At 33.0% G+C, this 27,926-nt stretch overlaps 1 protein-coding gene across 10 annotated transcripts in view; it reads right to left on the bottom strand.

The window, feature by feature from the left end:
- The window catches only part of NCOA1 (nuclear receptor coactivator 1), a 202,818-nt gene that overhangs the window by 40,592 nt on the left and 134,300 nt on the right, over positions 1 to 27,926 (bottom strand). For all 10 annotated transcript variants that reach the window (XM_051976364.1, XM_051976360.1, XM_051976366.1 and 7 more), the window contains 5 exons: positions 26,626 to 26,766; positions 20,264 to 20,411; positions 17,785 to 19,108; positions 10,690 to 10,870; positions 3,989 to 4,115 (listed from right to left, as the gene is read on the bottom strand). In XM_051976364.1, coding sequence (XP_051832324.1) covers positions 3,989 to 4,115; positions 10,690 to 10,870; positions 17,785 to 19,108; positions 20,264 to 20,411; positions 26,626 to 26,766 — 1,921 coding nt within the window. The remainder of the gene's footprint in view (positions 1 to 3,988; positions 4,116 to 10,689; positions 10,871 to 17,784; positions 19,109 to 20,263; positions 20,412 to 26,625; positions 26,767 to 27,926) is intronic.

Raw genomic sequence — 27,926 nt, forward strand, 5'->3', positions numbered from 1 at the left:
TCCAAAATTCTGATTCTAAGTTAAAACTTAAGATGACCTGAAAGAAGCATTCTACTCAAGTACTTATAAAAAGCCTGGATTAGATTAAGCAATGAGTATAGGAATACTTTATTGTACTGCACTATACAAATAATATGTTTCTTGAAGAGTTTCCCTATGAGGAATCTTCATCTAATGGTATTATCAATTTGACTATAATTTAAACATAAGCACTAGGGATTCATGTCTGAGAAGAGGCAAAACATCAATCTTTACTAGAAAGAAAATGATGTGGAAATGTTTTCAAACTGATAAGCAGCAAAAGGAGAAAAGCAAGGTTGGTGAAGTTTTAAACAATCTGATGTCATTCATGTGGACTAATTTGGCTCTAATACTTGCTACATTAACTAACAGCATGAAAACTGCACTGATTAATGGAAAATCAAAAAAATCATTTGACCTGAGTTCAAATTCCATCTTGTCTTGTCTGTGTGACTCTGGAAAACACTAATAAACTGTAGAACAGTTGCTGATTTAAAGAGGGAATTTTCTAAATAGGGATAGTCTACAAAGAAATGACAGGCCAGCTACATGGCATAGTAGATAAAAGTACTGAAACTGGAGTCAAGAAGAGATCTCTTCATGAATTCAAACAGGGCCTGTGACACTGATTAACTGTGTGACCCCAAGAAACTACTCCTTCACTGTGTCCTGTAGGACCTACAACAGAATATGGACTTATACTGAATTTTTCCTTCACTTGCTCCCATTATATTCTCCACTTATCAGAAATGAGATTTTACCTACTGCTTTCTTCTTTTCCCACACGTTCCCCTGGACTATTAGAAGACGACTACCTGTTCTTTGCTCCCAAGTTCTCCTTTGATACAAATGATTTGTCACTATCATTATCTTTAATGTTCTTAAATAAACATCAATGTAGTCTTTATTGCCTGCAAGGAACAATGTTTACATTCCTTCATCTTAAAAGCAAAATGAGAGGTCAGATGAGAGTAGATGAATTCACTTGCACTAAGGTTTGTTATTATTCTATTTTTTATTACTATAAAAAATCACTTGGCATTCTCAGTTTTGTCATCTTTCTCTACTTCTTTTTCACATCTGCTCAAATTGATTCACTAAATCATGAATATTATCACTTAGATGATATCACCACATGCATATCAGAATCCTATATCAGCTCTGATTTAGTAGTTCCTCTGAACCCAAAAGTCCTTGACACTTGACATTATATCCTTAAGAGCCTTTTCCATGTTTCAATGAACCTGTTCTTCACTGATATCTATAGTAGGAATGAACCTTTCTAGTATTTTCTGATCCCTCTCTACTCTCTAACTAGTTCTGCTTTATAGTTAAGTCACTTCAATACTAATTTAATGAGTAAATTCTCTCAACTATCAGACCTTCTATTGTACTCACTATAATCATCTCTTAACATATCATTTTTAAAGATTGTATTCTTTAGCATAGGGTTTAGATCATTCCTAGAAAAAAATCATGAAACTTCAACTGTGCTCATCTCATTTTCAAGTGAACTTTTCTTTTCTCCTATAACACTGGGAAGGATCAAGATGAGCATGATTTACTTCATATAAATATTCTTTTGTATCTAGAACCATCTTCTTGTGCCTCACTCCTACTCCAAAGAAAGAGATACTCCTCCTTTCCCTCCAATCATGAGTATTTCCATCCCTTATCTCCTTCTTCCCTATGATTAGTACCTTTTTTCATCACATTCAAACTCTCTGTTGATATTGGTTTTTATATTTCTATACAGAAAGGAATCATTATGTGGTATTAGATCTGAAAACAGGAAACACATAGGTTTGAATTCCACTTTTGACACTACGTGACCATAAGTAAACCATACTGCTTTATACTTCAATAACATTATCTTTAAAAAGGGAATTATAATAACATTTTCGTCTCAGGATTGTCATGATGATCAAATGAGATAATGTAAATAAGAGCCTTGCAAATCAGAAAGCTTAATATTACATATTATTTCTTGTGTATACAAAGGGAGAATTCTAGTTCATAGGATTAAAAAATTAGTGTGAGAAGAGACTTCTAGTCTAATCCTCTCATTTTACAAGTGAAGAAACTAATGCTTAAAGATAATGATTTGTACAAGGTTATACAAGTATTATATGGTACAATTTGAACCCAAGTCCTTTGATTTTAATAAGAGTAATCTTTCCATTATACCAGACTGTCTCTCAATCCCCTTTATTTGCTAGCCTACTTTTCTACTTTAATTCTCTGCCAAATATATTAAGTAGCGAGTCTAAACCAGTTGCCTTTGCATCCTCACTACACAATTACTCTTTAATTCCTCACAATTTGGCTTTTGTTTCTATCATTTTATCCAAATTGTTAATACTTTAAGACACCAATGACCTAATTAATGTCACATTGAATGAGTATAACAGAGATCATCTAGTCTAATATACAACTGGAGAGGATGCCACTTTTGACAACATTCCGGGAAAACCATTTATCTTTGCCAGAACACCTCTAGTGATATTTTCTTGAGGGAGGCATCCAACTTTTAGACAATTCCATTTCCTATTCTAAAGGAATATTTCCTTTAAAGTGAGACCAAATCCAACTGCCTCAACCAAAAAAAAAAAAAAATCTAGGATAAAGTGAGACCAAAAAAAGATGTCTCTCCAACTCCTATTCATTTTTCTTAATTTCTATCTTAAGGGCCAAGAAAAACAAGGTCTAATACTTCTTCCAAAGCTCTTAAAAATACCTAAAGACAGCTACATACACTCCTCCCTCCCCCCCTTTCTTTTTTTCTCCATGATAAATCTCAATTTTTCCCTCTGATTCCTATTATCTTAGTCTAATCAACAATCATTTGATACTGTTGACTATTCTTTTTGAAACCATCTCTTTCTTGGTTTCTCTGGTTCTTTTCTTAACTATCCACATTATCCTGACTATCATCCTACCTCTCTATTTTCTGGTTCTAAAGACATTTTTCTCTTCTTGCTCGTTAAATACTAATGTCACTAAAAGATTTTAGTCCTCTGCCTGGAATTCTCTATAAAACTTTATGCTTTCAGAGATGCTACCTAATTCCATAGCCTATGCTCAAAATGACTCTTTTATCTTTATATATAACCCAAACCTCTTCCATGAATTAGAAAATCAATTGTGTGCTAAACATTTCTACTTTACCTTACTCATATCCTCCCACAAATTTGACATGTCATCAATAGAGGATTCATCCTCATCTCCAACCATTTCAACCTGCAGTGATGGCTCTGATTCTTATTATATCACAGTACATTCTGTTTAGAGTATTTGGCAGTTAAAGTATTCTCTACCTTATGTTGCTACTAATCTATTGATGCTTTTATAGTTTTCCACCTTAGGTTTTTAGTTCCCAAATGGCAAGGACTGTGGCATATGCTGTTTTGTATGCCCTTTAGCATCTAATACAAGGCCTTGGATCATGGCTTTTGAAATTTTTTCCATTCACAAACTCATTTCTCCTGAGAAATTTTTATGCAACCCCACCTTTAATCTGAGCTGAGGTGTTTCGGGCAGCATTAATGAATGAGCAGTGCAAAGGGTGTTTTTTATATGTTTAGAATCAAGGCTGCAGTAAAGTTGCATGATACAACATGGACAAGCACTGCCTGAAACATCTCAAATTCATTAAGCATTTGATTTTGAATTAATTTTTGGTGGCTGCAATCAGAGAGCTTTTACTGTTGTCTGTATTTTTGTGGCTTCCCCCTAAGCCTTTTAGTTAACCCAGTTTAAGAAGATTTGACTTAGATAAGTGTTGTGTTATATATAATTAGTTATATTATTGTTACATAAAAATAAAGTGTTCCATTAATGGTATGCATCCTTAAAAAGTACTTAAATGGCCAAATGCTACAGAGTAGTTTATTGCAGGTTAGTTGTGAAAGTTGTTTTTTGATAGCCAGATAAAATACAAATCAGTTAAAATCTACTTGTTACTTACTCTTCTGGTTTATTCAGAGGTCCTTGATTCATAGCAGTTAATGTGTTATTTGCCCATGGAACTTGGTCATCTATTCCTGGCTGCCCAAACTGATGATCTAGACCACCCAATTCAAGTTCAGGCAATCCTGCATCAAAACAAATAAGGAGTCACAAAATAGTGGTGAACATCACAAAACTCTATAGAAATGTTTCATTAAGGATTTTAACAGTTTTCACAATATAATGATACTTTATATAATCTGCAGATGCTCATTAATTGAGAACTTTTTAAATAACAAATGAGCATAAAACATGATCAAGAAGTTAGAAGCAGAGATTTTTGATTATATGAAGTGAAAAACTGTTGTTGCATGAAGATAATGAATGCAACTAGGACAAGAGAAGTGGTAATCTGAAGGAAAAAAAATCCTTACATCTCCATTTGATAAAAGTCTGATAACTAAAATATCAATTAATTGAAATATGTAAGATGTAAAATCTCTAAATAACTACAATAAGTTAATGGTCAATGAATATGAACTAATAATTCTCAAAATTTGAATTGAAAATTAATAAGTCATATGAAAAAATGTCCCAAATCACTAATATAAGCAAATGATAATTAATCTGTACCTAGAAAATTAGCAAAGATGCCAAAAAAAGAGAAACAGTCAAATGTTAGAAGAATTGTGTAATAATTCTGGAAAGCAAATTGGAATTATGGTAATTATAAAGAAAACGGATATTGACTGAAAAATAAACAAATTATTTATATATTAATGTAATGGAATATTTCTGAGTTTGGAAGAAATAAAGACTGTAAAGGCAGCTGCTAAATATAAGATGGCATGAATTGGATTACTTGCTATCTAAGAGAGGGGATGGGAAAGGGAGGGAGAAAAATTTGGAACACAAGGTTTTGCAAGGGTATATAGTGTAAACTATCTTTGCATGTATTTTGAAAATGAAAAGCTATTTTTTTTAAAAGTTGTTTAGAGGGGGAAAAAAGCATGTGAAATGATAAAAACAAAGCAAACAGAATGAGGAAAAAATATATATAACTAAAATATTATAAATAGAATTAACAACAGAACTAAAACTAAAGGCTAAAAAACTATAACAACCATATTTGACCCTTAAGAAAAGCAATAATAAAACCCCTTTCCATTTTTGCAGAAGTGTGAGGACTATAAGCAAGTGTAACTGTATATATTTTTGATATGTTGATCAGTTATGTTAAATTTTATTGTTTGTTATACAGGATAGCTCAAAGATGCCAAAATTTTACTGTTGAAATTTTACATGGAAATAATTTTAGGAAATTTCTATTAAAATGGTTTTGATAAATATTGTGAACACTTTAAATTATCTGGCAAATTCACTATTATCCAACTATTAATCAATGTTTATTTTAATGGCTCAGTATTGCCTACTTTAGAGATCATTGGACACTGAAACTTCTCTGTAAACAAGTGTTTTCCTATTCTTCCACACTTGTACTATATTATTCATCTCCACATACTATAAATTGCTGCCAAACCAGACTTCATGTCACTTGTAAAAGCCCTCTACTTTCCTGACTTGATGATAGTGTTTAAGCCTTATCTGGAATGCTATTTCCCCACCAGAAAACACCATCCACAAGCAGAGAAAGTATTATGGGTGAGGATCAAACCATATTATTGTCACCTTTTGAAAAAAATGTCTTGTGGTTTTTCTCTTTTGTTATGATTCTTCTTTCCCAAAATGACTAATATGGAAAGTTATTATATATGTGTAATGTAAATCAGATTGCTTGCTGTCTTGAGGAGGGGTCATGTAAGAGAGGGAGAAAGAAGAAAAAGTTGGAACTCAAAATCTTGCCTGAATGAATATTAAAAACTCTAGGTACAAAATACTATTAAAAATCAGATGAAAATAAAAATCAATCTAAAAAAATAGCAATAGTACAGACAGGCATCCTTGCTTCATTCTCTAAATTTATGGAGAAAGGTTCTAGTCTATCTCCATTGCTTATGATGCCTTTTTTGGATTTTAGATACTAAAATTTCTGGTCATTACTGTTTTACTGTGTCTTCTTATAGTCTCAGCTATTGTTTCATTTACAAATTTGTTCAAACATTTGGAGGTTATAATTATTGATAACAGTTTATCTATGGTTTCTATCAGACTAAAGTAGTCACTTTGTCTTTTTTTTTTTTTTTTAATTTTGCATGGTTGCAACTTCTGCTCTTTGAATTTACATCATAAAAGAAGACCTTTCTATCCCAATAGTTTCATTTTTTTTCTGTCTTTGGTTTTTTATTTTTAATTATTTTTTTTCTGAGACAACTGGGGTTAAGTGACTTGTCCAGGGTCACACAGTCAGGAAGTGTTAAGTTTCTGAGGCAAAATTTTAAGTCATCCTGATTTCAGAGCTGATGCTCTAACCACTACACCAGCTAGCTGCCCTTGTTGGTTTTTTTAAAAACACATTTCTAATAACTAAAAGATTGAGTTTCTTATCCAATGTAACTATTTTTTAATTTACTGGGTTGTTCAATTTGCTCACATTATGAGTTCTGTGTTTGTATTTTCCTCCACTTGTCTCTCATATTGTTTTTTTCCCCAATTTAATTTTTTTTATGTTCTTCCAATGTTAATACAATGATGTCTTTTCATTTACTTTACTTAATCTTTAAGGTGAATGTCTTACCCTCACGCCCAAGGTTCCCTTCCATTTGTCACCTCTTTCCCTTTGGAATTTGGCCTATTAATTCCCTATTTTCATGCTTTTTTTTTGGTGATAATTTACTTCTTTTTTCTTTATTTCCTTCCCATATAGCGAAGTCGATTTCCTCTTGTTCTTCCCTCCCCTTCAATTACTTTTGTTTATTGAGTTTTAATTTTTTTTTTTTTTTGGTCCCCATCTAAAGGATAATTTTTCTTAACTCTATTATAAAATCTGTCTATTCTAGACACTCATTCTCTGGCCTGTGGTACCCTAATTATCTAGTCCTTCCCTACTCTATATTCTTCATGGAATCAAAATTTTGGGGGTATACATTCTGGGCTGTCCCCTTCAAACAGTTTCTGCCACTGACTTAAAGAGCCGATCTAAGGGATTTCTACTTTCCACTGTGCCTCATTTTATGTCTATTCCTGCAATTGACAGAGGGGACAGAGAGGACAATGTCCAAAGGAAGTCTCCCCATAATATCCTCAAGGTGCCAGCTGTCCACAGAAGTTCTAACTTCCCTCTTCCTAAGTCAGGAATTTCAGTTTTCAATTGGCAGTTCTCACAGGCAATAATCAAAACCAGGCTCCCAAAAGAGTATTCATCAATAAAACTGCCTTTTACTAAGAAAATAAGGCCTTGCTCCTCCTCCAATCTTTCTCCTTTCCCTAATTATCTCCTCCTCTGCAGATTTTTCTCTTCTTAAAAACCCACAGGGATCATCTTACCACACTGCTAAGCCTGGATTTGACCAGGGCACATCATACACTCTCCTCTATTCCCTACAGCTTCTCCCGCTTTTTATGCATTTTCTCATTCTGTAACACACCACGAAAAAACATTGATTTACTTATAGGTGGGATGGTAAGAGTTTTTGTCTATAACACCCCAGGCCTGTCTACTATCATTACCTCCACGATTTTTGTCTTCACCCCTGTTTCCTTGTGTATATTTACAAATAAGTCTTTTTATCAGTCCTCTTCTGTCATTCTGTTGCACTCCTTGACTGTGAGATTTATTCATTCCTCTTATACAGAAATCTTTGTACTTTCTTCCTTTGTCACTTACTTCCTCCCCTGTGATAGTGGTTTCCCTGGTGGCTTGATTTCACTTTTCTCACACTAAGAAATTCATGGTTCACCAGCCTAGATCTCAACTGCAAGTAGCTTATAGAGGAATAGAACTGGTGCCAGCTGGATGCTGGACCCTTTCCCTAAGGCTGAATGGAATGGCAAGTAGTCCCTCCTTCTCAAAAAAATGGTATATTGCCTCATTCTCTTGGAGCACAATTTTTGTTTTGGATTGTCAGAAATAGGAAAAAAGGTCTCGTTTTCTATCTTGTTAGTGACCCATAATACCTGACATACCTTTTCTATCCATTTAGAACTGTTGTAATACAGTTACACTAGTCTCTGTGCTAGTCCTCATAGAAGATATTTTATCTCCCAACTTTCTGCTTTTTCACTTAATTCTCTCATGTTGGAAATCTCTTTTTTAATACCCATCTCCTGACTTCCCTTAAGATTCCAACTAATATCTAACTTTCAGTTAGAAGCCTTTCCTACTCCTCTTTAGTGCTAACTCTTACTCTCTGAGATGACTTCCAATTTATTCTCTTCATATATCTTCTTTCACAAAGTTGTTTACATGTTGATTGTCCCATCAGACTCAGAGTTCCATGAAGAAATTACTATGGTTTTTTGAGACACTTTCTTGGCATTCCCCCAGCACTGAGCATGATGCCTGGAACATAGATAGTGCTTAATAAACAGTTCGTGATTTGATTGGTTTTTTGGGTTCAGTTGGCCTATTTATCATTTAGTCAACAATTTGTTTTCTGTTCTTTTCTTCTCTCAAAAACAACTCATTATCAAAATCTGGAAAGTTCTTAAAAGATGAAAGTGTAATTTTCATTGACCAATATAAATACAATCTTATTTTGACATGAAAAATACAAATAGCTTTCCATGAAGCAATTCAATTGTAATTTTTCAGCTGATGTACTTCTCGTTATATTTGTTTTTAACTGTAAAGGCCCTTAAAAGTTATCTATTTTATGTTTGTAGCAGCCCTGTTTGTAGTGGCTAGAAACTGGAAAATGAATGGATGCCCATCAATTGGAGAATGGCTGGGTAAATTGTGGTATATGAATGTTATGGAATATTATTGCTCTGTAAGGAATGACCAGCAGGATGAATACAGAGAGGCTTGGAGAGACCTACATGGACTGATGCTGAGTGAGATGAGCAGAACCAGGAGATCATTATACACTTCGACAACGATATTGTATGAGGATGTATTCTGATGGAAGTGGATTTCTCTGACAAAGAGACTTAACTGAGTTTCATTGGAGAAATGATGGACAGAAACAGCTACACCCAAAGAAGGAATACTGGGAAATGAATGTGAACTATTTGCATTTTTGATTTTCTTCCCGAGTTATTTTTACCTTCTGAATCCAATTCTCCCTGTGCAACAAGAGAACTGTTCGGTTCTGCAAATATGTATTGTATCTAGGATATACTGCAACATATTTAACATATATAGGACTGCTTGCCATCCTGGGGGGGGGGGGGGGGGAGGAGGGAGGGAGGGGAAAAAACGAAACATAAGTGATTGCAAGGGATAATGTCGTGTAAAAATTATCCTGGCATGGATTCTGTCAATACAAAGTTATTATTAAATAAAATTAAATTAAAAAAAAAAGTTATCTATTTTAATTACTTTACAAATGAGGAAACAGATCCAAAGAGGAGAAATGACTTGCCTAGAGTCAACCGCTGAGACCAGAGGGGAAAATGTGTTTTTTTGTATCAGAAATGAAGTAAATATTTGACTCTTTAATTCATAAAAACATTGCACCAAGTAGCTAATTTCTTGACAATAAACTTAACAGAGAATTTATTCCATTCATTTACCAAGGACTCTTCAAATAATAATTTTTTTGTTTCAAACTTCCATATTTGGTGAACTAAAAATTAAGAATCTGGTATATTTGATTATGGATATGTTTGCATTTGTTTCACTGAAAAATACATCTAAGAAATAGGTATTAGGTGGTATCCTGATTGGGCACATGAAAGCTATCTTGTCCCATATTTACATAATAGGTTTAGAGACTGCTCAAATAATTTTAAATATATCTAGATATAATGAAATCAGTAAATAAAATTCTAACTCTAATACAATATCAGTTGATATTTCACTCATTCATTTCACTAAGGGGCCAAAATTCCTAGATGTCTAAATGCTACCAAGTATACCATACTTTCTTAAGAAAACATTTTTTTAAAAAGCTTTGTATTTGCCAAAGAGATACTAAAAAAGGGAAAGGGACCTATATGTGCCAAAATATTTATGGCAGCCCTGTTTGTAGTGGCTAGAAACTGGAAAATGAATAGATGCTCATCAATTGGAGAATGGTTGGGTAAATTGTGGTATATGAATGTTATGGAATATTATTGTTCTGTAAGAAATGACCAGCAGGATGAAGACAGAGAGGCTTGGAGAGACTTACATGAACTGATGCTAAGTGAGATGAGCAGAACCAGGAGATCATTATATACCTCAACAACGATATTGTATGAAGATGTATTCTGATAGAAGTTATTTCTTTGATAAAGAGAAGATCTAACTCAGTTTCAATTGATCAATGATGGACAGAAGCAGCTACACCCAAAGAAAGAACACTAGGAAATGAATGTAAACTGTTTGCATTTTTGTTTTTCTTCCCAGGTTATTTTTACCTTCTGAATCCAATTCTCCCTATGCAACAAGAGAACTGTTTGGTTCTGCAAACATATACTGTATCTAGGATATACTGTGGCATATTTAATATATACAGGACTGCTTGCCATCTGGGGGAGGGGGTGGAAGGAGGGAGGAGAAAAATCGGAACAAAAGTGAGTACAAGGGATAATGTTGTAAAAAGTTATCCTGGCATGAGTTCTGTCAATAAAAAGTTATTTAAAAAAAAAAAAAAAAGCTTTGCATTCAATACATACTATTCAGCCGGGGAGGAGGCCTGACTGGGGTAGACTGAAGGGCAGTTGGCAGGATTTCTGATTTGACGGTTACCCCAGTGCCTCCAGCTTCAATCCTTTCTGACTCGCATAAACTTGGCAGCTGTGATGCTTTCTCCAGTGTTGGCAGTAATGGATCAAACTGTTCAAGGTCAGCTGGAAACTAAGATGAGAAAGCAAAATCAGAGGTTATTGAAATCTCTACCCTTCCATCAGACCCACTGAGTTTTACTGGATATTTGCACTTTAGGAATTAAGTGTGACTGAGTCTTTTTGGAAGAAGATAAAATAATACTGCATAGAAATAACTGAAAATAGGGGAAAGCACACCTAACTGAAACTTACCACATATAGGAGCCAACATGGTTTAGTACTTCAATCTCTTCTATGGGAATTTTACCCTTCAGGCAACTCTGATTATCATACATGGTTTAGTACTTCAATCTCTTCTATGGGAATTTTACCCTTCAGGCAACTCTGGTTATCATCTTCTAATACTGTTTCTTTCAGATTGTCTACAAATGTATTGATTGAGGTAGGACTCTCTCCTCCTACTCCCCCTTCTCCCCAAAAAGATACTTCTTTATAATCTTCTAAACAAGTATCTTGAATCTCTTAATTTTCACAGCTAACCTCCTAGCCAAAAGACTTATAAACCTTTCCTTAATTCTCCCCTTGCCACACATTTCTCAACTCCTACCAATATAGGTTCTGATCTTACATTCAACTACTCTCCAAGTTTACATATTTCTTTTGACTTATTAATATTACTTAATTTTCTTCAGCAGGTTTGCTTAACTTGATCTTTCAGAACAATATAAACAACATTCAAGATAAAATGATCACCTGAAATCTCATTATCATTAAAAAAAATTTTTAAACTAGATTTTGAAAGAAAATACTTTTTCAATTCATCCTCAGTAGCCATTATCTCTAATTTGGACAGAGGACAAAGTCCCAACTTTCCTGGTAACGATTTTCTTCCGGCTTTGTTGTTGTTGTTGTTGTTATTGTTGTTGAGGCAATTGGGTTAAGTGATTTGCCTAGGGTCATACTGTTAGGAAGTTTTAGGTATCTGAAGCTAAATTGGAACTCAGGTCCACCTGACTTCAGGGCTTTTACTCAATCCACTCTGTCATCTATCTGCTCCGGTAACTCCATTTCCTGAATCAGGAAATCCTGATTTGCCCCTCCCACAGATTTTTAGCTTCCTTCACTATATTGTCTTCCATATTAGATAATAAACTACTTGAAAGCAGGTGAAATAATCAGATTCTTTGTCTATTGTATCTATTTACAGTTAATTGATTTGTCCTGGAACTAATTAAGTCATGATTCTTTGGCACAGAACTTTTTTATGTGAAATCAATTGGCTTATAATAAATAAAGTTTATAATTCAGTTCTCTGGTTAATCAAAGTTCTATTCTTGAGTCAAGGAAATTTGTTACCTTTGAAGGAAGAACATGTTCACCTGGAAGTATAATCTAATATTGTTAGAATACCAATTATCCTTTAACAATGTCTAGTTGTTTATCCAAACAATTCTGAGTCACAATCTCTAACTTTGTAGTTGGATTCAATCTGAATATTTTTGGTCACAAGAGGGAAGGAATCCCTTAATCCTATTTCCAATTTTCAATCAATCATATTGTCTCTCCCCACCACATCTCAAGTGGTAAATTCACACCACAAATGAAAGATCATGTTTTAAACTTTTTGAATTTTTGAACTTTAATATATAATTTTCTAACTTTGATTTATGCTTCTCTGATTTAGTATTATTGACTTATAAAATTAATTTAGTTGAGAATTTTTCTTTTTCAGGCTTTGAGAATAATTTGTGTAACCTTAGTGTTAATTGTTCTTTGAAACTTTGATATAATTCTCATATAAATCCATGTGGATCAATTTATTCCTGCCACATTCCCTCCAGCTCCCTTATACCTACTTCAATTTTCTTTTTTGAAACAGGATTTCTACCAGCCATTCTATTATTTTAGAAATTTTATGACAAAGTAAATATAAATAACAAAGAAATATAAATTAGATGTGAAATGATAATCAAATTTAACCCCCAAAAACGAGACATGAAAAGTTATTTTTGCCTTTTTTTTTTTTTTTTTTTTTGAAGAGAGATTAGGGTACAAAACACTTCATGTAATACTGGACTGCTGGTAATTTTACTAAACTTGTTTTTTTTTTTTAATCTTTTAAAAATTCTTCATTATATAAAAGCAGGCTTTCCCACTCAGTTCAGTTGATGCAGAGAAAACCTATAATTTCAATACAAAGGAAGGAGTAAAGATATGATAAATACACATGTTGCCCATGGGAAGAGTAGACACACACACACACACACACACACACACACACACACACACACACACACACACACACACACACACACCTAGAGATTGAGGTCGAGGAAGATCTGTCTTCATAGAATGCTCAAGTAGCTCCCTTTTGGTGCAATTATCTCTGCTGCATCACTGCTCCATACACCTGCCCCCACTCTTGCGTTTTTCCCCCCGCAAATTCTGCTCTTTTCCAGAGTTCAACTCTCTATAAATTTGACTATGCTTTTTTAAATCACTTCCTTCTCTTGGTTATTGTGTCTCTCTGCAATATGTACTTTTGCTTCCTATTGGATACCATTTCTCCTAATGGTCAAATAACTCTTGTTTAAAGTTCATATCGCTGATGTGTAGAGAGGAATGCCCTTTTTATCATGCTTCAGAATGTTTCCTTCATAGACAGCTCCTAGATTGTAAAACATTAACTGCTGTATGGCTTCAAGGCACAAAAATGGTACCTCTATTAACCACTCGTTGTTTCCTATGGAGATACAGATGAACTGGATAAAGGTTTAATTTATCATGTAATAAATGTCTAAAGCCTTATACTCCTCTCATGTTGAGTAAATAATTTCTCAAATAGTTGTGAGTTCTCTGACTCCAGAGAATGTATATCTCTTTAAGGTTTGAAAGTTTTTATAAGCTTTCTAGGGAAAATGGGTCTGTTATTAGTTACACATCCTTTTCCTCCCGCTATCTGCTTTTTGGTCAGGCTTTTATTTTCTCATTTCAGATCAATTAAGCCTTTCCATCTTGTGTGTGATCGAGTGTTAATAGCTTTTTTGTAACCTTCAGCAACAGGTTTGTTTAAATAAGACATCTATATCCAATACAGATAATTGCAATAAATGTGTGATTCTTCAAAGTAACTAAAGTTTATGTATATGGTATTAATAGTGGACTCAAGAAAAAAAAAAAATCCAAACAAAAACGGAACACACCTGGCTATGAATTGAGATTTCTCTTTTGCTAAATGTTGATGGTTTATGAAATTGGAAAAATACTTATTTTGTTTTATCTATTTCTCTATATGATAAACTGAATTGGAGCCCTATCTGGATAGAAAATTTTCTCTTCTTGGATAGATCAATCTGGATGAGAAAGGGTTTGTTTTTTGTAGTCACCAAGTAGCTAGTACCTTTTCCTTTAAAGTTACCTTATATTACTTTGTAAATATCTTGCATATAACTATGTATGCACATATTTTCCAAGTAAGAATATTAATTCCTGAAGGGAAAAAAATTTTCATTTTTTTTGGGGGGGAGGGGGGTTATTTTGAGTACATAATACAGTGTGTTGTACATAGTATTATAATCTGTATATTGATAGAAAAGAATTGAAAGTGTGCTATCTCTGCTTCCTTATGTTGTTGCAATTTGGAAATATCAATTAATTTAGCAAGGTGAATTTTAGAAGCAGTAAAGTTTTTCAATAAGAAAGCTTTTTAAAAATTCCTAAATAAAATAATAAAAGAAATAATATGTAATTTATACTGTTATAATTATATCCTAGTTTTATATTCGTAACATATCAAAATATATTATGATGCAATATAATTTATTTTCTTTTATAAAACATGCATGTTATATATATTAGAATGCATTAGCTATAACTTAATATATAAAATATATGTATATAGAATATTTTGCCAGAACCATTAAATTGAATCAGGAAAAAAAGGCTGAAAAATTGTATTCAGATTATAAGTAGTCTTTTCCGATAATTTCACAGAGCTTAAAATTAGAGAGCACTAGAATTTAACTCACTGCCATGGAAAAGACATATTTACCTCAATTTCTATATTTAGAAACCATATCATTCTCCCAAGTTTGTAACCTTTACATTATTTTCTACTCTTCACTATTCTTATATCTCATATTCCATTTGTTGCTAAAGCTTCCAATTCTACCTTCACAAACTTTCTTTATCTGGCATCTCAACAGTTATAAGTACCATAATTTAAGGTTACTGACAAACTAGAGAGAAACCAGGATAACAAAAAGTTTTGAATTGTTATCAAATAGCAACTATGCTATCAATCCTATCAAATTAGGATTTATTGAAGGAATGGGCTTGCAGAAATATAAATTTAGGCAAGACAAGATAGCTGTATTGAAATATATGATGGATTCACAATGTGAAACTGTGATGTCCTGTTCTGTTTGGGCATCAAGGGCAAAACCATGAGGAGGTCTAAGTTCTATAAAGGTGAATGAGGGTTACAACAGCTTAAGAGATGTCCAAAAAATGGAATGAATAGCCCTTGAGAATTGTACTGTGTCACCGCTTCATAAAAGTATTCAACAGCAGCAAATATAGGAAAGATTCCCTTTCAGGTGTAAGTAATACTAACTGGCTTTAGAAGTCCCTAACAACTCTCAACCTGTGTGTAATGTTTGTGATCTATGGATAAATAACCAAAGGCAATAACCATTGCCTTTGAGATTATTGCTAATTGTGAGTACTGATTCTGGATTACTAAGTACTACAAAATAACTAGATAATTAATAGATTTTTTTGCCTTATAATTTTTATTTTCCTGATATACTGGTACACATTGTAAACTAGGATACTTCAAGGCTTCTTAACTGATCCAATTAGTAATCATATAATATTAAGAAATAGAAATAATCAAAAATTTTAAGTTTGCAAATCATTTGATGGTGGATTAAGACTTTCAAACCCAGAGTCCACAATATCCACAATAAGTCATGGAGAATACAAAAACACTCCTCCAAGTATGATGATGTTATAGAACATTAAAATCTTCAACCTAGACACCATGGATCCAAATTCAAGAGATTGGAGAACAGGACATTTAACCTGAGGTTGAACTTATTTTCCAAAAAAAAAAATAAATTGATAACTATTTCAAAATATTGGCTTTTTTTTTAAAATTATGAATATAGTGAAATTAATTATGTAAGAAATTTTACACTGAAATCCTGTGGAACTATAAATCTGGCTTTTATATATATTCACTTTCTTCAGGAGGCCATCACAAAGAGAAAAAGTTAAATAACTCAACTTCTGCAGGTCTGGTTGCCTATTATTTCCAAAGTGTCAAATCAATTTCAATTAGATACATATTGCTGGTAACCAGAGGTTGGCAGCCATAAAGCTAAAGGGAGGAACATCCAAATTTCTAGAAGTCTTGTTTCATCCTTCCCTCAAGATAATATTTATCCATATTCACTATAAGCAAATGATGAATGAGTATAATTATTTAAATTATAGTGAATATAAGCAAATGATGAATGAGTATAATTTAAATAATCAGAGAATACTAGCTAACCATCAAAAAGGTCCATTCTAAGTGTTATAGTGGATGGAAAGCCTGGAAACATAGCTTCGTAAATACAAAAATTTGAATGTAAAAGAAGCAAAAAAAGATGATAAATCACCTTAAGAAATGGCAGAAATTAATGAACAAACTTTTTTTGAGGCCTTCCCACCATTTTACTGTAAACTATATTCCCATATACATTAAAATATTGTTAATCCTCAGATGTTTCCATTATTTTAAAGAAATGAATAAAGTGTCTAATTTCCCTACAGAATCCTACATATTTCTGACAAAAAAATTTTAAATCTATTCTTTGAATATTATTAATATGTTATACTTCAAAGTTTTATATCAGAAATATTAGAAAAAGATACTTTTAAAATGAATATTATTTTACAAAAATACAAATTCTTTCAACCATGGGACTTTAAATAGCTCTTATTAAAGCCATTACAGCCTGAAATGCACATGTGTTTTCTTTTTATATGAACATGTAAATCTTAATTTGTTGCAATTGTTACTGAAGATAATTGTTTACCTTTTTCATTCCCTCACCTCCCCGTTACTCTCCAGAGGTTCTTAACTTAGAATCTGTCTGTCAACTTTTTACACACACACACACACACACACACACACACACACACACACCACACATATATGTCTTTGAATATATTTTTAACCAATTTCTAACATTTAGGATACATTAGACATAAGTTCTGTACCAAGTACCACAAGCCTGAGTTTATGAATACAAAGGTATTGAAATGGATGTCACAAAATGAAGCTATCAGCCCCACTGGTAATGAGAAACGAACATTTCTCAAGGATCTCTCACAATCTAATGTGGGAGATCTCTTCCTCTCCCTCTCTCTTATTCCCTTCCTTCCTCTCTCTCTCCTTACTATCATATCATCTGCAAAGAGTGATAGTTTTATTTCCTTATCGCCTATTCTAGTTTCTTTAATTTCTTTTTTTTTCTTATTACTAAAGTCAGCATTTAAAGTACAATGTTGAATAATAGTGATAATGAGCATCCTTGTTTCATTCCTGAACTTATTGGGAATGCATCCAGCTTCTCTCCATTACAAATAATGCTTCCTGTTGGTTTTAGGTAGATACTACTTATAATTTTCAAGAAAGTTCCTTTTATCCCTATGCTCTCTAACATTTTTAATAGGAATGAGTATTGTAGTTTGTCAAATCTGAAATAGTCAAGTGGCTTCTGTTTGTTTTGTAATTTATAGATGGATTAAAGTGATAATTTTTCTGATATTGAACCAGCCCTGCATTCCTGACATAAATTCCACTTGGTGATAAAAAAAAATGCTAATGTTTTATTTAAAATTTTTGCATCACTGTCTCTCTCAAAAAAATGAAAAATCTCATGAAGTAATAATAACTAAGGACATGTGTTTTATAGGAACAAATATACATACCTGATTTTGGGACTCTAACTTGATTTCCTCTGGTGCAGGTTTAGTAAGTGGCGTTGGGGTTGTGTTACAAGGATCCATCTGCTCTTTCTTTTCAACTTTCACTTTCACATCATCCAAACTCAAGGTTGGAACTGCTCGTAAGTCTTTCTCATCTTTATCTAAAAGGTACCGCAATAGTTGGTGGTCCTTTGATTCCTTTTTCTTTGAAGCCTCTAGTTCTAATTTTATATTGGAGTTCCCTGGCACTTGATTACTCACAGAGTTAGAACCATTATCCTTTTTGTCATGCTCCACTGACAGAGTAGTTATATCTGAAGGACTACCTTCTTGTAAGAGTCTGTGTAGAATTTTGTGTCTCTCAGTCAATGAACTATGAGAAGAAGGGCAAGTGTTGCTTGAAGATGAAGAGTTATTAGATGTCGAAGTTGAAGTGCCTGAACAAGATAACGCATCTTTGCCACTTGTATCAGCATCAGTGTGTCGTAGCTGCTGTTCAGCAGTTGTTGCTAGAAGCTGCACTAGTTTATGACTGGTTTGAGAATATTTATTTTCTCCCTCTGAAAGTTTGTCACTATTATGCAAGAGGCCTGAATCCAGTGGTTTAACATCATTTGAACTGTTGTCCGATTGGACCATTTCATTTAAAATAGAAGTGATCTCTTTGCTGTCTTTGGATTCTGCTTTTGTTGGGAGCATATTCATTCTGCTAGGAGAATTTTGTGAACTCATCTGTCTGAGAACAGGAGAAGTAGCAGAAAAGCCGATGGAATTACTGGGTCCTTCATTAATACCCTGTAAAGAAGTTGCTGGGATGTTTGAATAAGTCCTATTAGGATTACCACAGGCACTACCTACTATACCAATGGGGGAACTCAATGAAGGAATATTGGGAGAAAAAGAATTGTTTGGCATTCTCGGCCTTGTTGCCAATCCAGAACTAACTTGTCTTCTTGGAGACATAAACTGTGCTAAGGTAATTCCTGTACTATCCATTGGTGAATTGTTGAGGCTTAAAGAGTGATTACTGCCCTGGGAACCAGCTTGTCCCTGGTTTAAGGCAACACTGGCTACAACTTGATTTCCAGATGAACAGCCAAAGCTCCCTTGGCTGGTGTTGGAATTACTATTACTGCTGCTGCTATGAAGGTCAGAGCTTGGTTGGTGGTTTACTCTAGGAGTCACCAGGCTGTTGTTAGAAGGTGGAAGTGTGGATGATCTGGCCATGCCCTGGGCTGGAGAGATACTAGGATTTATTGATGGGTTTATTCGAGGAAGTGACATTCCAGAATTAGTGTTATCTTGAGGAGAAAGAACATTGTGTTCCCTAGAAAAAAGAGGAAAAAAGTAGTGACTCAAATATCTTAAATCAGTTTCTTTTTTAACTTTTTAATGCTACAAATGATAAAAATGATATCATTTGCCTCATTAACACCAAAATTGCCAAGAAATTGGAGGTCAACCACATCATAACTCATTAAAGAATGACAATTTATTGTTTTAAAACACTGCCACAGAGTTTATAGGGGGGAGGAAAGTACTTATAGCAGCTAAAGTTTAATGCTATTTCCAGATCCTGGAAGAGATTCTGTATTGAATTCAAATTTGCACAGTATTTATTAAATGAATCTAATCACACTGTTGTTCTGATAAAAAACTAGACATTAATGTTGACACATAAAAACAAGCAAATAACTCAAATGTAGGAAAAGAAAATGAAGAAGTAATTTACTTTGCTCAGGTAATGTCAAATAATTCTGAACACTAGGGATTTGAATTTTTCATAGAAAAAAATGTCTTAACATAATAATGCATGAATGTGTATGTATCTGAAATGTCAAACTCTTGAATCCCCCATGCACCCTAGGAAAACTAAAATATAACTGGAAAATAGGTAACAAAATATTTTTAAATACAATATAACAATATTATTTTGTGGTTTTCTAAGACAATATGCCGCTTCAGAGATCTATTTCTTTTTGAGTTTGACATCACTGTCTTAGAGAAGTGAACAAAATATCAATTAGAATACACCAAGAATTATTATATTTTTAACAAATTGATAACATACAGAAAAACCATCAATTCTCATAATTTTAAGGTGAAGAATCATCAAGCTTGCCTTAATGAAAGCAAAGTTTTTTATTATTATAATGTTAGCCTATTCTAGTGAAATTAATTTTTTAAATTCCAACCTTTAATGCAGTCCTATTAACCATCAGTTCTTAAAAGGTGAAATTACTTGTTTTTAAACATTTCTTTTTTCTAAAGTAGCTAATTCTACTTTTGTCCTTCCTTTCCTCTTTTTAAGCTACAAAGTAATATGAGGTGAGAAAACTACAAAAAACATTATGGGTATAGATAATATTTTCATGAAACACTGGTTTCATGTTAATTTAGAAATTGTATTTCTAATCATAAAGAGAATAAAAATAATGATGAACTGGTTGATTTCATATGAAGCTCTCCAAATAAGTAGTACCTGTCGATGATATGAATTCCCATGATGAAAGGCTGCATATCTGGACTTTGAGGGTAGCAAAGTTTACACTTGGTGTGGGCGCTAAGCATTGTCCCATCATTCAATATGAACCTATAGGATGGGCTGAAGGCAGTGCCACGAGTCATCACTGTTTCAAACAAAAGAGAAACCTAGTTAAAATTTTGACACTTAATTCTAGGGCAAAGGACTATTACCAAGTCTTATATGTACCTACAGCTTGTCAAATGCTCTTATATATGATACCTGCTCCTGCAGTTTACTTTTATATTCTTAGCTAGGATCAGACATTGTGGACAGGTGAAAGAAAGTCATTGTGGATGAAACACATTAGACCTCTGTTGATGTCAGGTTTCAATTTATTGCAATTTAATGACAGCCTTCTCACAAAAGGAACAGGCAAGAAGTCTCCCAAAATTGGAAAATCAATATTATGAAACACTTCCCTGGTTTCTGATCCTTTTGTAACAAGACTTAGTCTCTAGATTCAGAAATATTTACATGGATTTTTTTTTTAATCTCATTTTGGTGGCTACTGCCTATACTGATGAAGAATATCATCCTTCATGGTTTTCTTTCCCTGGAGGACTATTATTCATGCCTTTCCAAAAATTGGCCAAAGAAGATGTGCACAATGTTGTTAGATGTTGTCAAGTCACTGAACAAATATTGCATATTAAGAGCACCAATAGTTAAATAAATGATTACAGATGACATAAGAGTAATATAATATTTGGCACTCTTTGCCCTTTTTTCATTATGTTGCTACCAAAAGCAAAAAGGACTATGTACAATTTTATATTTTTCTTTATTTCATGTATTACAATGATTACACAAAATAATGAAAAACCTTGTAATGGGAAGCTTCTCCACACTTAGGTTGGTTGTGAGTCAGAAAACAAAAGTTATCATTAATTAGAGACCTCGACTTGGTGAAACCAGTAAGAACATGCATTCTACTGGCATAACATTTTAGACCTGAAAGTCATCAATATATCTTGATGCATATAAAGCTTCCAGAAAAGATATACAGGTGATTCAAAGTAGTCATGAGAAAAAATGTGTACCCTGAAACATCATGAACAATATATACTATATAAAAATAATGGATATGCCTAGCCTTTAACATAGATAATATTTCTATCCCTCTATTTCACTATCATGAAAGAATTCCACCCTATATTAAAACAGTTGAAGAACATATAAACAAAAATCCTGAAGAGCTTTTGAAGCCATGTATAATTTGAGGTAAGAAGGCATCTTCTTTCCATATTACCAATTATTTAATTATTGATTTGGGTATATGTTATAAAGCTAAAGAAAAAACAGTTCCTTCCTCAAAATCTATAATACACATAGGACATAATCTCATGAAAAGGGTACAAAAACTAGAAGATTTCACACTGCACTCAAGAAATTAAGATTCATGACTTTTTATAATATAGGTCTTTTGATTTATTGTGAACCCTATAAATCTCTGAAAAGATTTATATTATGAAAGTAAATTGTATCTTATATAAATGAACACTTAATGAGCAATAAAACATGAAGGTATGTCTTTTTTAATGAAATCTGAAAATATGAATGAAAGCCACAACTAGATGCATTCTATAAAGGTTTTAAATATGAAACAAATCAAACAAAAAAAACCTAACAATTTATGACATTTAAATAAACAATCTGATAAACTCTTTTATAATAAAGAAAAATCTAGAGGTTTAAAATGAAATATTAAGTAATTATCAATTATGGTTCCAAAGCATTGATAATGAAAAATTCTATGAATCCCCAAAAAAAGAAATTATGGACTAATATTTAGAATAAAACAGATAATTTTGGACATAGCCAATACAGAAATTTGTTTTGCTTGATTATGTTTATATATTACAAAGAATTTCTTTTTCTTTTTTCTCAGATAGGAGATGGGGAGAAAAATATTTTAATAACTGAAAAAAAATTTTTTTTAATTTAAAAAGGAAACGTTAACCATCAGAAATATCTCTCCCATAATATCATCACTCTGTACAATATTCTAGGATCCACTTCTACTTTAATTGACCTGATTCAACATTTTTTCTCTCCAAAGCCATTTGACATGTCAGTGTCATAGTTGATCATCACTTTCAGTTTCATTAGTTTTAATTAAATTCCATTCCAAATCAGACATCCACAAGCAAAAACACACCCTAGTTGTTATCTTAACAGGAACTTAGTAGTTACATCTACTAGATGATAGAATATAATTATAAAACCAGAAGGGATTTTAGACATAATTTACATTGTTGTCAAAAATAAGTTATTTTCCAGGAATCACTGAGCCAGGACAAAAATTTATAGTTTTTTTGTTTCATATATTACTATGATTGCTCAAATTAATGACCAATTTTCTAGTAAGACATCTCTCCACACTTATGTCAAGTTGGTTGTGAGACAGAAAAGAAATTTTACTATCTATTAGAGACCTCATCATCAAAAACTGATCAGAAGCTGTGTTCTACTGGGGATAATGAGAATTCCTAGAAGAAGTCAAAACTCCCTGTGTGGCTGCTGTCAGGGAAAGAGGGACCCTGGAAAAAAGCTTTGTTCACCTTATACTAGAAACAGCACTCATTAGATGTCAATAATCCACAGTCTTCCAAGTTAGAGACTGGTGTTAGAATTAATAAGGCTGTTGTTGAATTGAAGTAACTAAACAATCCTCACACTCTTGAACATGCCCAGAATCTGGTCTTCATTTTCATTGTGGCTTTGAAGGCATTTGGTCCCTTCCCATTACATGTCTTCTGGCTACATCAGACTCTGTCCTCTCAGTTAGTTCAATGATTCCCTTGGTGATGGATCAGAAACAGTGAAACAATGAAAAGAACAGAGCCAGAAGAACTAAGTTCAAATGCCAGCTCTTTTATTTACTACATGTGGCAGAAGATTGAGTCACTTAATCTTTCTAGGTCTCAGTTTATGCATTGGTATAATGTAGATATAATATCTATTCTATCTATTGAGGTGAGAATGAAATGTGATAATATATATAAAACACATTACAAATCTTAAAAGCATAGGAAAGAATGCCAGGTTCTATCAACCCATATCATTAAATATGAAAGTTGGACTAAATGACTTTTTGATCCCTCCTGGGTCTAAATCAACGATCCTATGATTTTAATTCCCAGTCTGCTTGACCGTCATCAATCATGTCAATTCCCAAATCTGAATCATCCCCACAATTTTAATGACTGGTTTGTTTACATAGTGATGAAAGATATGTTTTATCTCAAACTCAAGTAATTCCCTAGAATAATTTTCTCTAATTTATAGTCTGGATACCAAAAAACAAGACATATTTCAAAGATTTCAAGTAGAAAGAGAAAAGAAGCCAAAATAACATGCAGTCTTCTATTGCAATAATAAGGGAAGGCAATAATGGATGTCGAAAGGCTCATCTCTTGAAAGAGAAGAAAACAAGTTGAGGTTGTAAGATTTCATGCTTCCCTGAAGGTCTGAGAATCAAAAGTTTGTTAAAAACTAAATAGACGAAACATAAGCGAGTGCAAGGGATAATGTTGTAAAAAAATTATCCTGGCATGGATTCTGTCAATACAAAGTTATTATTAAATAAAATAAAATTTAAATTAAAAAAAAAAAAAAACTAAATAGACAAAATGTTTTAGCATCAAAGCAATGCACAGATATAAAGATTCTTACTCAAGGATAGAAGCTGATCTAAGAATTATACACTATGGTTTAAGAAAGTGGTTTATAATGGTTTATTATAACAACCACTGGTATTAGAGGGCATGGAGGTGAGCAGAAGTGGAAGGAAACAAGAAAAGTTTCCTGATTTGTAAGTTTTATGCTAACTTGAGGAATATCAAAGTATGGTGGTTTTCTGCCATGAGGAAAAAGGAATTGAAGAAATTTGGAAGACAAATAGAACCTTTTCCCTGAAAGGTGTGACAGTATCAAGAGATGAATGAAAACAACAAGCAGAGGCTATCAAAGATTTCCAAAGTGATGGATACAGAGAACTATGTGCTTTGAAAAGGTTTAATTTTAAGAAAGATCTAGAATTAGTGTTTCTGCTTACCTATCTTTAGGACCCTAAACAACAATTAGAATTACACTTTTTTTTTTCACTTAAAGATTACTCAAAAAGGATCATATGGCACCTAGGATATAGACTTTAGAGACATAGGGGACCTTAGAAATCATTTAGTAGAAGACTTGTGTGTGTGTCTGTGTATGTGTGTTTGTGTGAGAGAGAATAAACTAGGCAGACAGTAGTAGAATCTGGATTTGAATATTAGGTCTTCTGACTCTAAATCCAGTAATTTTTCCTTTAATGTCATACCCTTCTAAAATGGAGCTTACAAAAATCTCTCTAAAGAGAATGTTTACGTAAATCATTCCCAGCAGTAACTCATTTTCATGTTTTAGAAATAGCTTCTTTATGATATTAAGTTTCTTCTCTACAAATATTATTCACAAATACTTTGCCTTAAATGACCACATTTTCTTTCAGGGAACACTTGAAGAAAATTTTATGAAAACCTATGGTTATATTTAAAAAGTTTAAAAACGATTCTTTTATAAATTATATAGATAACACTCAACAGATCACTCATATATATCATTTTGCTGTTTCCACATTTTTTCTTTAAAAAGTCTTTATTTCCAGATGAAGAAATTGAAACTATTTTTAGTCATATGAAAAGATGCTCTAAAATATTCTTGATCAGAGAAATGCAAATTAAGATAACTGGAGTATCACTACACACCTCTCAGGCTGACGAAAATGACAGGGAAAAAAATGTCAAATGTTGGTGGGGATGTGGGAAAACTGGGACATTGTTGATGGAGTTGTGAATTGAGCCAACCATTCTGAAGAGCAATTTGGAACTATGCCCAAAGGCTTATCAAAATATGCACATCCTTTGATCCAGCAGTGTTTCTGAAGAGGGGACCCCAAAACTCTGAAAATCCTTAAAGGAGAAAATCTCCTTCAACTCTGCCTCAGTGAGGGATCTCGCCCCAAGGACAAACAGTTTCATCTTTGTTATCTGGTTGGGGTCAGCTCAATTCTGAAACTCATTGAATTCAATTCAAATTCTAGTCCTAGCTGAAACCTTTGCAGAGGTTCCAACCATGCTTTGCACTCCAAGGAGCCTCTGCCCACTGGACTACTCTTTTCCAGTGCCATCTTCTCTTTACCCTCACCTATTTCCTTAACCAGACTTTAACCTTACTTCCAAACCCCATAACTTCTTTTATCAATCTATGTTTTTGGGTCTGTAAATTTCTTAACAGAGAAGCTATGCTTGTGCTAATCCCAAGGGGTTGTAGGGGAGACAAATCCCTCCATTTGATTCCCTGAACCCCGAACTTGCCACTAGACCTCATTTAACTCCCTGACCACCAGAAACCCTAAATTCATTTGGGTTCCCCAAATCTAAACCTCATCATTTCTACCAGGCTTAGAGATCTTAAAGGAGGGAAAGGGACAAAATGTGCAAAAATGTTTGTGGCAGCCCTTTTTGTAGTGGCAAGAAACTGGAAACAGTAAATGCCCATCAGTTGGAGAATGGCTGAATAAGTTGTGGTATATGAATTTTATTGAATTTTATTGTTGTAAAAGAAAAGATCAACAGGATGATTTCAGAGAGGCCTAGAAAGACTTACAGGAACTAATGCTAGGAAAAGTGCAGAATCAAGAAATCACTATACATGGCAACAAGAAGATATGATAATCAATTCTGATGGACATGGCTCTTTTCAACAATGAGATGACTCAGTCTAGTTCCAATGGTGTTGTGATAAAGAGAGCCATCTACACTCAGAAAGAAGATTGTGGATCACAACTTAGCATTTCCCCTCTTTTTGTTGTTTGCTTGCATTTTATTTTCTTCCTTATTATTTTTCTCTTTTTGATTTGACTTTTCTTTTACAACAATTTAATTGTATAAATATGTATGCATATATTGATTTCAACATATATTTTTACCATGTTTAACATATACTGGATTACTTGCCATCTAGATGAGGAGGTGGGGGAGAAGAAAAGTGGAAATTAGAACACAAGGTTTTACAAGGGTTAATGTTGAAAAATTATCCATGCATGTTCTGAAAATAAAAAGCTTTAATTAAAAAAAAAAATGGAGGTGCTATATGTACTTGAACTTGTTTCTTATAAATTCAAAAACCAGTTCTTTATTCATTAATAATTATTTTCCACATTTTCCCTATTGTATTTGATTATCATAAAAATCTAATTTAGCAAAAATACTTATTAAGCAACAACATTTATAAAACATTACTATTTAAACAAAGCTAAGGAAGAAGAATTTTACCTTCTTGAAATAGCTGCCTGGCATAAGATGGCTCTCTGCCTTGAGGCTGAAAAAAGGCGTAAATGCATTTCCTCACTAAATCTTCCCAGCCAGTTCTACCAGCAGCTCTCAAGGAGCTGGTGTCAATAGAGATGATTTTGCCTAAACAAAGAAATTTCAAGTCAATTATACCTTTTTGATAAATTCACATATAGACAGTCAAATATAGTTATAAGTCATAGTCCACATTTCCAAATGAACAGCTACATCTCAAAAACATTAATTAGAAGACAGAGAAAAAACATAGAACTTAATTATTAATTTCTAATTATTAATTACCTAATTAATAATTAATTACTTAACTATTCATTCTAATTGAAAAGAAATAATCCAAAAATAACTTTTCATTTTTAAAAATTCAGAATATTGTATTGAACTCATGAATACAACATGGTCAAGATGTGAATATTCAAGAAATTGACATTAAAAATGTTCATTGGTTACACTGGAAAGGTGGGAGGAGAGACAAATCATAATTACACAATCAAAGAATACAGAGTTGCAAAGAATTAGGGATGATCTAGTCTAAATCCCTTACTTTACAAGTGGGGAAGCTGGAACCCAGGGAGATCAAGTTACTTGCTTAAGGACTCAAGAGTAGTAAATGGTAGAATCAGAATTTAAATTCAGATATTCTAATTATATATTTAATATTGCATTCCCTAATCAAATTATCAATGAAGATAAGCTCTTAGGGAGCAGGAATTTTCCCACTTTTCTACTTGGGACTGTAAACTAATGCCTGAATGTCTTAGGATTTAGTATTCATGAAATCATTAATAACTTTAGAGCACACAATTTGAGTGACTAAGAAATAAGAGGAAGTAGAGGCAATAAGAAACAGTTGACTTTTCTTAGGAATTTGAATTTTAAAACAGAGTGACACCTTCAAAGGATGATTGAGTCTAATGTAGATTGGTAAAAGATTCTAGGTAAGGAAGCACAGAAGAAACCAAAGGTTAGGGAAAAATCATTAGATTAGATAGAAGATGGGGGTCACCTAAGAGAGGATATAAGATTAAACGTATAGATAAAGTGGTTAGCTTTAGCAAAGAAAAAAGAGAAGTTTTTCATCAAACAAAAGAAAAATTAGAATGCATTTTAAAGGATTTTGGAACTTTGTAAAATGTGGTAGAAGGGGGAAATAACAGTGAATTTTCCTAGTTTTTTCTCATTACTCAATACAATACAATACAATACACTACACACAATTCTGTTGAGAAGTATGTGTCAGGGAAGATTTGAGGGAAAAAAGGAAAAGG

Source organism: Antechinus flavipes, chromosome 2 (genome assembly GCF_016432865.1).
Source record: "Antechinus flavipes isolate AdamAnt ecotype Samford, QLD, Australia chromosome 2, AdamAnt_v2, whole genome shotgun sequence".
NCBI classification, from domain to species: domain Eukaryota; kingdom Metazoa; phylum Chordata; class Mammalia; order Dasyuromorphia; family Dasyuridae; genus Antechinus; species Antechinus flavipes.